Source organism: Danio rerio, chromosome 15 (genome assembly GCF_052040795.2).
Source record: "Danio rerio strain M-AB ecotype USA chromosome 15, GRCz13ab, whole genome shotgun sequence".
Taxonomy (NCBI): domain Eukaryota; kingdom Metazoa; phylum Chordata; class Actinopteri; order Cypriniformes; family Danionidae; genus Danio; species Danio rerio.
In genome coordinates, this window is record NC_141035.1 from 42,054,124 (window position 1) to 42,070,884 (window position 16,761).

The following is a 16,761-nucleotide window of genomic DNA, read 5'->3' on the forward strand; positions in this document are numbered from 1 at the left end:
CGCACTGCCCAAAAGGCTATTGGCACTGACCATGATCTGCTTGTGAATCCAGACATATTGTCACACCCATACTAATCAATGTTGTGTTGCTTTTTATTTTTTTAAAACTGACTGATGTGTTGTATTATTTACAGAGTAAGCATTTTGGATGGAAACTGAAGAATGCCTTTATCTGTTCTGGAAAAGCCTCAACTGCTTGGTGCAGTGGTCTTTCGAAACGTCAGAAGGAGAAAAGAAAAAAAATGATGACAAGGACAAACTGTAAATGTGATGTAAAGATGGACATGCAACCCACAAGATCCGCAACATCCCTCACCTTCCTCCTTAAACTATTCATTCACAGAAAAAAAGAAAAATGTTGGGGACGAAAAAGAGAAGAAAAAAAAAAAAACACAATGTAAGGCCTGAGATTTGAGTCGCCCAGCTTTGGTGAACTTGTGGAAAGGAAATCGAGTTTCCTGTAAATATATTCTTGACATCGGAGATCGAAAAATGACATTGTTGTTATTGCATTGCTATGCAAGCCGAGTTCCGTTTCCGCGCTCTCCTCCCTCTTACGCTGTTGGTCGTTTGTACGATATGTGAATTGATGGGCTGTGGTGCCATAGAAATTATGTTGTCATCCATCATTTGTTAATACTTCTCATGAATTAATTGTTGTCATTATGATAATTATTTTAATTAATTATTTTCTTTTGCACTGCAATTTTGGTGATAAGCACAAAACCATAGCTCCTGCTGACATGAAGAATTGGAGGAAAGGAAATGTGAAGGGGAGTTTCTGTACTGTAACTAGAGATATGAAAATATATAACCGTGTACAGAGATATATTAAGATATGCCTGCATCTATGCCGGCGGGAAAGACTTACAGTTCTGATGAACTTTTGGCGATGGGGTTCCCGCGAGAGGAGCCAGACCCTCTCGGGCTTGGAAATGCTCACGGATGGGTCGGGAAACTGTTTGCAGGGAAATTTGTTTGGTCTCAACACATCCCCCTACTAGTTAACAACACTCAGTCTAGTCCACTTGGTCCAATTGGAATGTTTTTAGGCCAGATCTTTGAGCTACACTGGACTACAGGTACCAACTTTGCCTCTTCCCCTTCCCACCGTTTGCCGCTAGCTTGTTTTGCGTTTTTTTGAGCATAGCAGAAATAGACATCAACATGGCTAACGTTTGGAAGTGAATTGTTCATTGCGAGGTAATTGGGCTTTTTTTTTCTTTTTTTGGTCTTATTTTGTTGATCTCCACTCCAAATTAGATTCCAAGCACTTGAACCGTGAGTAATTTAAAAGCCATATGAACAAGACTACAATGCCCCTGCCTTCCCGTAAGGCTTCTGCCTTACTATAGAGGTCTTGTAGACGTCAATTCCCGTGCTCCGATCTCGAGTGGAGAATCAAGTCAGGAAACTTAATTTCGATTTTTATTTTTTAGCACTTATCTTGATTCTTTTGTACATTTCCGAGTCCCAAAGTCTTGTTCTACTTTACCTATGCAGGGCACTGAATCACCAACGCAATCTCACGCCAATTCGTAAGTTTTCGATTTAGTATCTAATTCGCATACATAACATATACGTTTTAGTCTGCTTTCCTTATCCCCAGTGAGGTGTAGGATTAGGGATGGGGTTTGAGGACAAGCCTTCTTTTAAAAAACGTACATTTTCATATGAGTGAAATCGTATGAATTCGTAACACATAAAATAGTTACGTTTCCTTGTGAGATTAGGCTGGATTCTTTAACGACATTCATTGGTATCTTGATTCAGATATTCGTCCTGTACTCTTATGTGGAAGTGTCGAGCTAAAGCCAATAACGTTATGCATTTGAGGTTTCGAAAAATGTGGTTATAACGCTCACATGATCACTAATGAACGTTGGTTGTGCAATTTATTTAATTAATAATTTTTTCACATCCTTGGTGTGCTGTAAAACGTCAATTCGACCTCCAGAAATACGTTTCCACTGTCTCCGGCCACAACATACAAAGTACGTTTACCAAACAGTCCAGTTGGTTCTTTTTTGCTTGATGAAATTTTACATATATAAATATATTATAAAAACGAAATGTACAAAAGGCTGCTCAAAAAAAGGATATTTTTTACTGTGGAATCTTCAGGAGTTACTGGTGAAATGACTGTTTTCTTTCGTTGTTTCCGTCGTCGTTTTTTGTACAACTATACAGAGGAGAGCTCTCTCAAAGCGGGCCGACGTCCCGCTCCACGTCTTTCTCTCAGAAATCACATCATTTCAGCGCTAGTGTCCAGCGGTTTGGAATAATGAGGTGCGAACGAGTATCTCAGGTGATTTTACATCTATATCGGTGGTGTTGATGTGGGTGTATATAAATGTATATATTCATATGCATCCTCACTTAAGAGAGTTCATTCCATGTTCGCTATTGAAACATTTCTCCACCCCTTGTACCTGATGGATTGCTATGCTCTCTCTTTCTCTCTCTCTCTCTCTCTTCCTTTTTGGCCCTGTCGACAGTGGATTTCCATTCCTCTTCCTCATCTGAAAACGTGCCGGTACACTAAATGTCCATAAGACAAAGATGTCACTTACAGAACATACCAAAATTAATATTGATATTTCTAATGTCTAATGCATTTTAGTGTCTTTTTTAATACTTGTTTCTTTAAACATCACAGTGTTGTTGTTTTTTTGTATTTATTAAGATAATAAAGGTATATTGTGAAAAATTGCATCAAGGTTTGGGGCGTGTTTCTCCATTTTTCCTGCACTCTTTGTCTTTCAAGGGCTGAATTGGCGGAATTTGAGATGCTTGGATCATTTTTTATCATTTGTATGCTCAACCTCCTGCTGCGTTCTCAACAGAAAGCCAACAAAAGGATGATAAATACAAGAACGGTGACAAAAGTCATCAATCCTTCCCAGAGATGAGACACATACTGTTGTTTTTTTTGTTGTTGTTTTTTTTTGCCATGTTCTCTTTTTCTATTCGGCTCTCCATCTGTACCCTAATGACTTATATGTATGTTTTTCCAGAAATGTATTACATACTATAAAAAAATAGATACTTTAAAAAACATTACAGTAGATATTGACATTGGAGAGCAACCTACTCAATTTCAAGGCCACTGCTTAATCATATTTGAAGCTTTCCTAATAAGAGTAAGCCCATTATTTGTAGCCTATTTCATGAGTTTAATGTGTTATAAAGCATTATACACTCACCGGGCACTTTATTAGGTGCAGCTGTCCAACTGCTCGTTATTTGTTTCTAATCAGCCAATCACATGGAAGCAACTCAATGCATTTAGGCATGTGGACAAGATCAAGATGATCTGCTGCAATTCAAACTGAGCATCAGAATTGGGAAGAAAGGAGTGACTTTGAACGTGGCATGTTTGTTGGTGACAGGTGGGATTTCAGAAACTGCTGATCTATTTTTACTTTTACGCACAACCATCATAGGGTTTACGGAGAATGGTTTGAAAAAGAGAAAATATCCAGTGAGCGGCAGTTTTGTAGGCGCAAATGCCTTGTTGATGCCAGAGGTCAGAGAAGAATTGTTAGATTTGAGCTGATAGAAAGGCAACAGTAACTCAAATAACCACTTGTACAACACATCCAACCTTGAGGCGGATGGGCTACAGCAGCAGAAGACCACACCGAGTGCCACTCCTGTCAGCCAAGAACAGGAAACTTAGGCTTCAATTTGCACAGGCTCACCACAAATTGGACAATAGAAGATTGGAGAAACGTTGCCTGATCTGATGAGTCTCAATTTCTGCTGAGACATGAGAATGGAATCTGAATTTGGCATAACAACATGAAAGCATGGATTCATCCTGCCTTGTATCAACGGTTCAGCCTGGTGGTGGTGGTGTAATGGTGTGGCGGATATTTTCTTGGCACACTTTGGGCCCATTAGTACCAACTGAGCATTGTGTCAATACCACAGCCTACCTGAGTATTGTTGCTGACCATGTCCATCCCTTTAAGACCACGCGTACCAATCTTCTGATGGCTACTTCCAGCAGGATAACGTGCCATTTCATCAAGTGCAAATCATCTCAGACTGGTTTCTTGAACATGACAATGAGTTCACTGTAGTCAAATGGCCTCCACAGTCACCAGACCTCAATCCAATAGAGCACTTTTGGGATGTGGTGGAACGGGAGATTCACATCATGGATGTGCATCTGACAAATCAGCAGCAACTGTGTGATGCTATCATGTCAAAATAGAGCAAAACCTCCAATCTAATGGAATATTTCCAATCTATGCCACAATGGATTAAGGCAGTTCTGAAGGCAAAAGAGGGTACTAGTAAGGTATACCTTATAAAGTGGACGGTGAGTGCATTTAAGAAAACTTAAATGAGATGTTTAAAAAATAAACATTGTATTAAATGAGTGAAGATGCACACCGAATTATTAGTGTAGCTTCATAATGTTTAGATTGATCCACTGAAAGCATATGGTCTGTTTTGAGGATGCTTTGAAATTGTTTTGGTATTTTTCTGTACTTTAAAGAAGTCAGAACATTGCTGTCTATGGAAGAGGTAAGAGCTTTCAGATTTCATCTAAAATATTTTAATATGTATTCTGAAGTTGGACGAAGGCCTCAGGGGTTTGGAATGGCATAAGGATGAGTGAGTAATAACATCATTTTCATTTTGGGGTGAGCTAACTCTTTAATCTGGCACCTGGTGGTAGTTTCTTTAATTGTCAAACAAACCCTATTAAACTGGCAACCGAACTTGTAAAATTTGCAAGATGGTTAGTTATTATAAAACCCTTCAATATCATTTGCCTGCTGCAGGCATGGTACAACTGCAAAGGTGCTTGATAGACCCTATACACATTTCCAGGTTTCTCAGAAGACGCATAGCTGGGTAAACTTAAAATTGATGAAGTGGAGAGTACAACAAATCATTTTTTTACAATCCTTGCTTTGTTTGCTGAAATAATGAAAGAAAAACTTCACGATGGTGTTATCAAGACTTTCAGAAAAAGGGAAAAAATAGTGTGAGACCGATGACGACTGCCAGAGGAGAGAAAAACGTCAAATTTACTCTAGCCCCATAGACGCTGCAGTAGAAACACCTCACATTAGCGATCATGCGTTTTTTTGTAATTGGATGCAAAAGATAATATAATACATTCATAAATGTTTATACGTATTTTATACATCTAAATCGTAAAATCTTTCAAAGATTTAAGATTATGATGACCGTTAAACGCGTCATAACAGGCTTGTGAAAAGGCTTCATTATTATGCTGAAATGAAAGTGTAGTTCCTGACCATTTCAAGAAAATAGGAACTATTAATTTTGTGTCAGTCCTATACTGTACATGACCTTACTACAGAAGGGTCAGGCTTTAAACAGGTAAACTATAGAAACTCTTTTTCAATGAGATGCTAATGGTTTAATCTAATTCAATGATCTATGCTAAGCTAAGCTTAAAAGGGGTCTCGCCAGATCCGGAGACCGGCTGAATGGATTCAAAAAAGGTAAAATTCAACTGTTCAACTCTAGGGGAGTGGTAAAATCAGCCTATATCCAAAAAAGTGGAGTGTTCCTTTAAGTCGATCATTCCAAATCTGTGATTTTTTTTATAATATCGCATCTTTATAATATCACAAACTCATTCAAGCAATTCAAGATGGCAATGCAGACAATTTAAATGGGGCAGCACTGAACAGAATATGAGGATCTAAATCTCAGCGTACAGTTTCCAGATTGTCCCTTGCTGTGCAGCATGTTGTGTAAAAAGTTTTATTTATAGGGTATATGCAGAGCTAATGTGTCTTCCTATGCTGATAAACTTCCGGTGAGCGGTTAATGTGAATTGTTTTCCAGTTTATACAGTTCCTTTTACAGCATTGATGTTGTAATGTAATTAAAATACAATCAGTTAAATAGATTTTGGTATTCGTTTGGTTGCTCAAATGAGACAAAAAGCCATTTACCAGAACGCGCCCGTCAAAATCAGCGGGCTAGCTCAGTAGCTCAATTGAATATACAGGGGTAAAATAAATGTTCCTATTTTAAAGACGTGGTGGGGTAAAATGTAATTGAATGCAGTGCTTCTTGTGAAATCTGAGAACTACTTTATATTGGATATCACTTAGCCAGTGGAGATCGCTGATTTTTTAAGAAAACACACCTTAAACGTACCAATTTTGTAATGGCATACAATTCACCGGAAGCACTTAACGTAGATAAGTGTAAACAATTTGTGTTTTAATTTGTAGGGACAAATTAAAAGTCCTTTAACATACTTCCGCATATACCCTATTTGGGTGTGATTATGGGAAACTGAACCTGAAATGTGTCTATAAAAAAGGTTAGTGAAAAGTGGCAGAGGAACTGCCATGTTTTGGATACGTGCTTATGTGTAAATGCAAAAATGTAATCAGCCAATCACATGGCAGCAACTTAGACATTTCTGAGGTTTTGACTTATGTTTTTCATGTTCAAAGTTCAAAGTCTGTGAAGCGCTCGGATCACAGATCTGATAAATGAGATTAATAAATGACATGCCAAATGCCCAAAATTATTTGGACAACTTGTGCAAACCTGCCATTCAAGTGACTAGGCTTTTAATGCTGAGAATATAATGTTCCTGCAGGGTGAAATTGCAGTACAGATGTCAAATGATCACAACAGTAAAGGAAATCGGTCAATTTAGTAAATCAAAGAAGTACATTGGCGAAAATTGCACAAATTATGTCAGACTAATAGAGAATCTACTTATATTGGTTATTGGTGAAACATAAAAGGATTATGTTTTAATTTGCTGTAATGACGAAACATGTACAAAAAATATTTAAAAATCCCATTGGTGCAGTGTCAGATGGCATCACATAAAAGTGTTTAGTCATTTGCATGTACAACTATTTAAGTTTCTAACCCTTAAGAGTTTATATTAACCACAAATTAGCTGGTTTAACCAAGATATTTGTCATAAAACTGGTTATACTAATGATAATTAATACATCCAAACACACATTTAGCAAAGCCAAGGCTATTTTTCTCTTTAAGGAAGATAATTTTACTCTTACATCCTAAATTCAGAACATAAATTAGCTATGATTTTGTTACACCATCCATATTTTAACCATGATATTTGTTGTAAAACTAGTTATACAAATACATCAAAACACACATTTACTATAGTAAAACCCAACAGTCAACTTTATCAAATAAAATGAGTGTAGTGAACTCACAATTTACTGAAAGTTAATTCTACTCGTTTGAAAAGAGTTTTGAACTCAGTGTTGAAGGTTAATTAAACCTTATTACTTTAACTTAAATAGTTCACAGTACTAATATAGATTAGTTTTTAACAAATGGTTTGTAGCAATCGTTTCCTCAAGCGGTTTGAGTTGCCTTAACTTATTGGGTTTTGCAGGACTCAGCTGGTTTGAGTTCTCTTCATTTATTGGGTTTTACTGTGCTTAAATTGCTTCATTTACTCAAATGGATTAAGTTCACAGAACTCATTCTGATTAGTTTTTTTCACCTCAAATGGTTTGTTGCAATTGGTTTCATCAATCGGTTTTACCTTAACTTTTTAGGTTTTACAGTGTGTAGTAAAACCACTGCTATTTTTCTTCTAGGGGAAGATAATTTTACTCTTACATTCTAAATTCAGAACATAGATATGATTTTGCTACACCAACCATAGTTTAACCATGATATTTGTCATATAACTGGTTATACAAATGGTAATACAGCAAAAGACATTTACTAAAGTAAAACCACTGCTATTTTTCTCCTAAATGATGATAATTTTACTTTTACATCTTAAATTCAGAACATAAATTAGCTATGATTTTGCTACACCGACCATAGTTTAACCATAATATTTGTTATACTAATGGTAATTAATTAATACAGCAGAACACATATTCACTAAAGTAAAACCACAGCTATTTTTCAGTAGGGGAAGATAATTTTACGGCAACACTTTATTTGATGGTCCATTTGAGCATTAGTAGACTGTCTGCTTAATATCTTCTGACACTGCTCCTTCAACAGACATTTAACTGACTTTGCTCAACACACACTAACCCCAACCCCAACCCTAACCTAACAATCTACTTATAATCCAATGAGAATTAGTTGGCATGTAGATGCATTCATTCATTCATTTTCTTGTCGGCTTAGTCTCTTTATTAATCCGGGGTAGCCACAGCGGAATGAACTGCCAACTTATTCAGCAACTTTTTACACAGCGGATGCCCTTCCAGAATCTCTGGGAAACATCCACACACACATTCACATACAGTACACACACTCATACACTATACGGACAATTTAGCCTACCCAATTCACCTGTACAGCATGTCTTTGGACTGTGGGGGAAACCGGAGCACCCGGAGGAAACCAACGCGAAGGCAGGGAGAACATGCAAACTCCACATAGAAACGCCAACTGAGCCGAGGTTCGAACCAGCGACCTTCTTGCTGTGAGGCGACAGCACTACCTACTGCGCCACTGCCTTGCCCCGCATGTAGGTGCGATGTAACTTAAATTCAACAAATGGACCTTCAAAATAAAGTGTGACCTAATATAAAAACCAAAACCAAAAGTGTAAAACCATGTTATTATATGTAGTAATTTCACATGCTGAGTTTTAGTTTACTGAGAAGCTACGTAAGCAATGTCATCTCAGTGTCATTACTGACATTCTTGGTGCTGCTTCATATGAACGTGTATGCTGGAGGTTTACTAAATAAGACAAAATGTGCATAAAATTCGCCTTCGATTAATTTCCCAGCGCAACTTTAAGTCATATTTCCAATACATTTCCCATAAGTCACTGCAATGTAACTTAAATTCAACAAACAGACCACCACAATTAAGTGACCAATTTTACTCTTAAATTCAGAACATTAATTCTAGATCTGATTTTGCTACATTAACCATAGTTTAACCATGATATTTGTCATAAAGCTGGTTATGCAAATGGTAATTAATACAGAAAAATACACATTTACTATGGTAAAACCATGACTTTTTTTCTGTAAGGAATGATAATTTTACTCCTACATCTTAAATTCAGAACATAGCTATATATGATTTTGCAACACCAACCATAGTTTTGCCATGATATTTGTCATAAAACTGGTTATACCAATGATAATTAATGCAGCAAAACACACATTTCCTATAGTAAAACCATGGATATTTTTCTGTAAGGGAAGATTATTTTACTCTTACATCTTAAATTCAGAACATGATAGCGTAAAAGATACCAAACTGAGAGAGACGAGACAGAATTGTGTACTTCTGAGGCTCTTGTGTTCACTGAAAATTGATTGTGTTTGTGTTTATGGCATAACCCAGCTTGTATTTTCATTTACTCTGACCCTCTGAGTAAACTACACACACACACACACTGCTGCGTCCTGCGAGCCTACAAGGCTGGAAAATAACGACTAGCCCTTTTATTTCGCCAGCAAAGCAACTTTGCCTCTCTCTCCCAATTTCATGCCTTTTTCCTTCTCATTTTTCACCTGCTTCGCCTAAATGTATTTCCCCCTTTTTTCCCCATTTATTTGGGGAAATGATTGCCTTCTACAGTTGCAACATTAACACCCCTTCTACCGTTTTATCGCCAATTCACACAGCGATAAGATATGAGCTCAGGCTTGACGATTGACTTTTAATTGCGTGTACGGAGCATGAGGCGTCTTGTGTTTGATTTCATTGTGCTGGTGCTGCATTTGAACCCAGATAAATGTGTGTTTGTTGCCGTTTGTGTGTGTGTGTTTTTTTTTTTTTTTTTTGGGGGGAGATGTGCTGGTATGTGGGTTAATTAAAGGAAACATCCCTGGCTGCTGTTGCAGATTTTTTTCTCTCCTTTTCTGTATTCTCTCTCACACACAGTAATGAGGAATGGAAGCAAAGGCGCCGGTGCTAGCAGTACAGCACAATTCATCATTCATGTCATCCATACCAAAGCCAGCTGCTCGGAACAGACACAAAAAATTAGCATTTCACCCCCATCTCTTCTCTTTCTCTCTCGCTTTTCTTCATCAAGCCTGGTTTTGTCACTTCCTCGCTGTTAATGGTCTCCTCTTCTTATCATTTAACTGGGAAACTAATTCCTGTCTTTGATTACTGTCAACCGCAGCACAATGACCTGTATCCGTCTCCTCTGGTTCTGCTGAAACGGCTGTTTTTCCGTGGATTGGATGTCAAGACAAAGTAATTATTCTCTTTTTAAACTTCTGGTTTGAGTTTCTGTCTTGGCTTATCTTGCAGCGTGTTTACATTTGCATTTTTATAAAGTGCTAAGTAATCAAAACAAGGCGGCTGTTCCTTTCATATTCGGCTTTGTTGTATTGTTCACTTACATTCAGTACTGGGCATTGTTGTATTTTTATATGCGCATTATTATTATTATTATTATATAATTCATATATATTGTAAGATACCATATGTGCATTGATTCTGTTCTCTGATATCTACATAGTAGGCTAAAAATTCTCCAGAAATTCTTTTAGATGCTTATTTATAGCTTGTAACTGTTGCTTGTAGCGATAGTTGACTTAAAACAGGGAGTACACTTGTTGCCTTATAATTAAGTAAACAAACCAAATTTGTGGGGGAACACGCCGGATCCGGCACCTCTGAAATTTGATCCGGCACCTCCTTTTACCAATCCCCCTCCTCAACCGTCCTGTTCCCCTGTTCACCCTTCACTTTCACTTTCTTCCGCGACTCCCCATCCCTCCTCACTTTCGTTTGCAACAAACGGTGGTTGTGGACTGGAAAGGTTTATTTTAGCTAGAAGGAGTGAGATATCTTTATCCACTTTCCCCTTGGTTTGCTCCTTAGTTGTGCTGTGGATGAAATCTAGGCTACATAATAATTATACTCCATGAAAGGTACTGCCAAAGATGTATATGGAAAACTAGTATCATGCTCCTCATGAAGTTTTTGAAGTTTACTGGCGTTCTTTCACTCCAGAAAAATCCCAGTAAGAGCTGAATGATACAATACAGTGCATAAATATGTGCCTACTTATATTCAACAGTTTACGTGTTTGTTGTCTCATTACATATATTCACAGCAAATGTCATAATATGCACATTTAACTAACAAAATGTGCATTTAAACAGACCTTATGCCTCTGCAGATTTGCCTAATAAATTTACAATCTATATATCCTGCATTTTGCATTCTGACGCACTGTCAGAAGTCAGTTTCTCAGAAGGCTCATTCACGCTTCCTGTCTCTCTAGTTTTCAAACCAAGAGTCCTACATACGGCGACACAGTGGTAAGCACTGTTGCATCACAGCAAAAAGGTCCCTGGTTTGAGTCCCAGCTGGGCCAGTTCGTATTTCTGTGTGGAGTTTGCATGTTCTTCCCGTGTTTGCATGGATTTCCTCTGGGTGCTTCGGTTTCCTCCACAGTCCAAAGACATGCATTATAGGTGAATTGAATAAACTAAAATTAGCCGTAGCGTATAAGTGTGTGTGTGAATGTGAGAGTGTATGGGTGTTTCCCAGTACTGGGTTGCAGCTGGAAGGGCATCCGTTGTGTAAAACATATGCTGGGTAAGTTGGTGGTTCAATCCACTGTGGCGACCCCTGATAAATAAAGAAACCAAGCTAAAGGAAATTGAATGAGTGAGTCCAACATACAGTACAAAGAATGCTTGATGCAAGTTTAAATAAACTTAAGGAAAATATAGATCATTGTAGTAATCTCACTAGGAAACATTGTGGCCAATCAAACACAGCCTGGGGAATGCATAATAATCACAAGTGCAACGTAGCAGTGTTTTGTTCCAAATGGCTTGTTTTTCAGCAGGGTTTTACACATGAGAACAAAAAAAAACAACATACTTAAGGTTCATCGCATGCCATCTCGATGTACTGAACTCTTAATATTCAGCTATGCCAAGGTGTCCAGATTTTCGTTATGGCAACTTTAACCCTTTAACTGCCCCATCAAGAAAAAAAAAATGGATTGCATTTCTTAACTCCCAAATGTTGCTAGACAACACACTCAATGCATTTTTTTCAGCACATCCCATAATTTCTGAAATATCAATCTCTACCAAATGATATGCCAGTTTATGGTGAAAGTACAGGATTTAATACATATACTATGAAAAATCTGAAAAAATATAAAGTTTAAGACCAATTTATTTGAAAAAAATATTCAAATAAAACATTTTTGATTACTAAATCAACTTTATTTTTTTGAAGTACGCAATAAAATTATTCTCATTTAACATGTTTTCTTGCTTTTTGTTTTGTTTTTTTTACAATTAAACCAAAATTAAGCGTATTAGTGCAAAAGGATTTTTTTTTTTTTTTGTAAACCATCAATGCTGTTTAGTGTGGCTTTATAATAGTGTAGTGTAGTAAACCATTATTTAAAGCATTCATTCATTCATTGAATTTCTTGTCGGCTTAGTCCCTTTATCCGCTTGTTAAGTGTGACGTCACGTGAAGTGGCTTCCGAGTCCAAGCGCTCTATTCAACTGAATGGGGAGACTCATGAAATGGTAATAATAAACGTTTACAAAGCGATTTATTGTTTTCGAAAATCACGATCGCAGTATATATGTCCATGCATAATATCCGATGGCCAGAAAGTGATAAATTTTTTTATAAATTGTTAAATTTTTGGTGTTTGTTATGCAGCAAGCCCAGAAATTGTTGTGTACACTATGATTTTATATAAAATTAACTTTAATGTGTGATAGGAATAAAACATGATCATAAACGAATTATTTCTCCACTCAAATGAATGGCGGCTTGGACCCGGAAACAGTATACATACGTCACAAACACGTCACCAATTAACAAGCGGATTAATCCAGGGCGCCACAGCAGAATGAACCGCCAACTTATCCAGCACATTTTTACGCAGTCAAAGGGTTAATCCTATATTCTCATTCTTGTTTTCTTGTTTTTCTGTTTTGTTTGTTTAAACTCTGAAACTCAAACTCATCCTAGTAATTGCATGATGTTGTGCTTCTTGTCTAGCATGTGACTTTCTTATATTTGGCACCACGTTGACATGGTTGACTATTTAAAAATAAGGAATATTTATATTTTGTGTGTAGATTATTATTTGGATGTAAATATGACCCTCTTGTGTATATATATATATATATATATATATATATATATATATATATATATATATATATATATATATATATATATATATATATATACAAGAGGGTCATATTTACATCCAAATGATAATCTACACACAAAAGATAAATATTCCTTATTTTCAAACAGTCAACCATGTCAACGTCAAAGTTGTGGGTTTAATTCTCTGCTAAATGTCTTCAATGCATTGCACATTGCTTTGAATTAAAACATCTTGAATGTCAATACTGAAAAATAGGTAAATTTGCTGAATAGAAAGTGACAGATTTCTTACTCTAACCCTCTGGTGAGTGGAGTTTATTCCAGCGTTTTTTTTAGCATTCTAAAGGTCTATTTCACAGAATAGAGTGTTGATAAATAGTGCTGAGCCCTACGCTGCGTATGCATGCAGTTAATAGCAGCCTGTTCCAATGCACCATGTCATCTGTATTGCAGTAAGAAGCGATCGCTGTAAAATAATTAAAAACACATTTCTGCTTCCCACGCTGGTCAGTTCCTCCTTTTGTTGGAAAGCAGATCCATTCAAATGAGGTCTTCTCTTTTCATTTCACTTTTGACTCCAAGGTCTTGTTTTTCCTCTTATCTTTGCTGCTCTGTAGAGTCAGCTCCGCTAAGCTCTCCTTCCTACAGTTAGCAGAAGGAGTGCTGTAATTACCCACGAACACTTGCTGCAGCCTTTCCTTTTGTCAGCCTAAAGAAACCAGAAGGCCAATCTCGAAGCGACTGTGACATTATCTTCAGATTGAATGAAAGTTGAAGAAACTCTTTGAAAGGGAGCGTCTATTCAACCAAGTAGAGAACAGAATTTATTTTTTTCCCAAACTCGGTATTCACCTGCATGTCCAACTGTTGGAGGATTCAGAAATGGATTTGGTCAGAGTTGTGGCTTGTCTTAAATTGTGAACATCTGATGAACATCTCTTAATCAAGCTGTAATTATCTGACCATCACCCTGCTTGAGTAAATGAATACTTCAAAAGAAAGGTATACCAAATATTAAAGTTAAAACTGATTATTAGAAACATCATCAGATTTTTTGCTTCTTTTTTGTCCTCATAGTAAGCATGTGTGTGTTTCTTTGACGTTATGAAATTAAATAATGTTTTGTACATTGTTTTCACAAAGTATAGTAACCATTATTTTTTTAATGACCATGGTAACCACAAATATACCAGCCTGATCTCACGAGGAAACGTAAGTATTTTACGTTTTGTCATTTTAGTGGCTAATTTGTACAAATTCGTATAAGTTTATTCGTATAAAAATGTATGATTTTAAAAAGGAGACGAGGCCAACCCCACCCCTAACCCCAACTGTCATTTAGTGATGGGAAGTTCGGATCATTTTACTGACTCGGATCTTTGAGTCTTGTTTATCGAGATGAACAAATCTTTTTTCGAGTCATTTCGTTCATTTGGTTCAATTTGCCAAAATATTATTAAAATGTTACGAATTGCTTCCAAACACATCTACAATTAGCCCAAACGGTTGATTGCACGACAAATAAGTCATAAATAGAATATAAGAAAGAGAAAATAATAATTTAATGTTTACCTGCTCTTTTCTCTATGAAGGCATGTTGTCTCTTTGCTCAGCTCACCTCTTCATGTCTTTAAATGTTAGGGGTTCATTCACGTTACAATGACAGTCACATATATTCTTAATCAATGCACAGTCTAAGCTGATAGGAGCCATGATCGTTCATTCATCACGTGAGAGAATGACTCAAACCCGAGGACTCGAGAGATGAACGGTTCAATTCTTTTTCCGGCTCTAAACGCGTATGATTGGCTCGTGATGAACGAGTAACTCAGACCCGATAGAGGACTCGAGAGGTGAGCGGATCAATTCTTTTTCCAGCTCTAAACGCGTATGATTGGCTCATGATGAACGAGTAACTCAGACCCGATAGAGGACTCGAGAGATGAACGGTTCAATTCTTTTTCCGGCTCTTAACGCATATGATTGGCTCGTGATGAACGAATGACTCAGACCCGATAGACGACTCGATAGGTGAGCGGATCAATTCTTTTTCCGGCTCTAAACGCGTATGATTGGCTCGTGATGAACGAGTAACTCAGACCCGATAGAGGACTCGAGAGATGAACGGTTAAATTCTTTTTCCGGCTCTAAACGCATATGATTGGCTCATGATGAACGAATGACTCAGACCCGATAGAGGACTCGAGAGGTGAGTGGATCAATTCTTTTTCCGGCTCTAAACGCATATGATTTGCTCGTGATGAACGAGTGACTCAGACCCGATAGAGGACTCGAGAGGTGAGCGAATCAATTCTTTTTCCGGCTCTAAATGCATATGATTGGCTTCTGCCAATGTGATGAAGACTTGAAATTAACGATACCTCAACAAATGTGCGCACGCGCAGATGAACGAATCACTCCCTGAGAGGACTCGTAGTTCCCGAGTCATATTGAAGATTCGTTCAAAATGAACGAATCGTTCATGAACGAGCCATCAATACTGTCATTGGGTGATGAGCAAATCGTACTAAATTGTACCAATTAGATTGTACGACTTAATACAAATTAGCCACCAAATCAAAAAGTTACGAATTGCCATGAGATTTCGTTGAATAAACCATGGTTTTAAACACTAACCATAGTTTATTCATATTTGTAGTAAAACTGTGTTCTTACAAATGGAAGTCAATACAACAATATATCCTGCAATATATATTTACTTTACTTCTAGTTGATCATTTGGAAAAATGGCAGAAGATAGATTTTTCAGATGAATCATGTGTTGAACTGTATCCCAATCATCACAAATACAGCAGAAGACCTATCGGAACCAAAATCGACCCAAGATTTTCAATCAGTCAAGTCAAGGAAAAATCATGGTTTGGGGTTACATTCAGTATGGGGGCTTGCGAGAGATCTGCAGAGTGGATGGCAACATCATCAGCGTGAGGTATCAAGACATTTGTGCTGCCCATTACATTACAAACCACAGGAGAGGGCTAATTCTTCAGCAGGATAGTGCTCTTTCTCATACTTCAGCCTCCACATCAAACTTCAAAAAGCAAAGAAGATCAAGGTGCCGCAGAATTGGCCAGCCCAGTCACTAGACATGAACATTATTGAGCATGTCTGGGGTTAGATAAAGGAGGAGGCATTTAAGATGAATTCAATGAATCTTGATGAACTCTGGGAGTCCTGCAAGAATACTTTCTTTGCTATGACTCGAATAACATTAATAAAGTTCTCTGGATTGGCAGAGATGTATGGATGCAGTCGTTCAAGCTCATGGGTGTCATACACAATATTAATTCTTTGTCCACTGCACCATGACTTTATATTCTATACTGTACATTATTTCCGCTAGCTGACAAGAATTTTGTCTAGGCAAAGTCAGACATTACTGTCCTAATGGAATAATTAAAAATCAAGGCATGATCATATTTCATTTTGCTAAAATAAGCGTAATCTAGAAGTCTTTGCCTTTCATATTAACCACTTCTGATACCCAATGATCAACTAGAAGTCAAGTTACTATTTGTTCTTCCTAATATGTCATACCTCATGCATTTTAAACTCTTAAATGCATGACAAGCTGTTGATAACCCCTTTATTATTTATCCTGTTGATTTACCCCTTGTGTTTCAG

The 16,761-nt window shown here is 37.2% G+C and overlaps 1 protein-coding gene across 10 annotated transcripts in view; it reads left to right on the plus strand.

Annotated features, from left to right (window-relative positions):
- The window catches only part of robo2 (roundabout, axon guidance receptor, homolog 2 (Drosophila)), an 848,620-nt gene extending 845,905 nt beyond the window's left edge, over nt 1-2,715 (plus strand). For 9 of the 10 annotated variants that reach the window (XM_087283262.1, XM_087283263.1, XM_087283265.1 and 6 more), the window contains one exon: nt 135-2,715. In XM_087283262.1, the coding sequence (XP_087139388.1) occupies nt 135-136 (2 nt within the window). In that variant the 3' untranslated portion in view covers nt 137-2,715. 10 annotated transcript variants of the gene reach the window in all.
- Nucleotides 2,716-16,761: the final 14,046 nt, after the last annotated feature.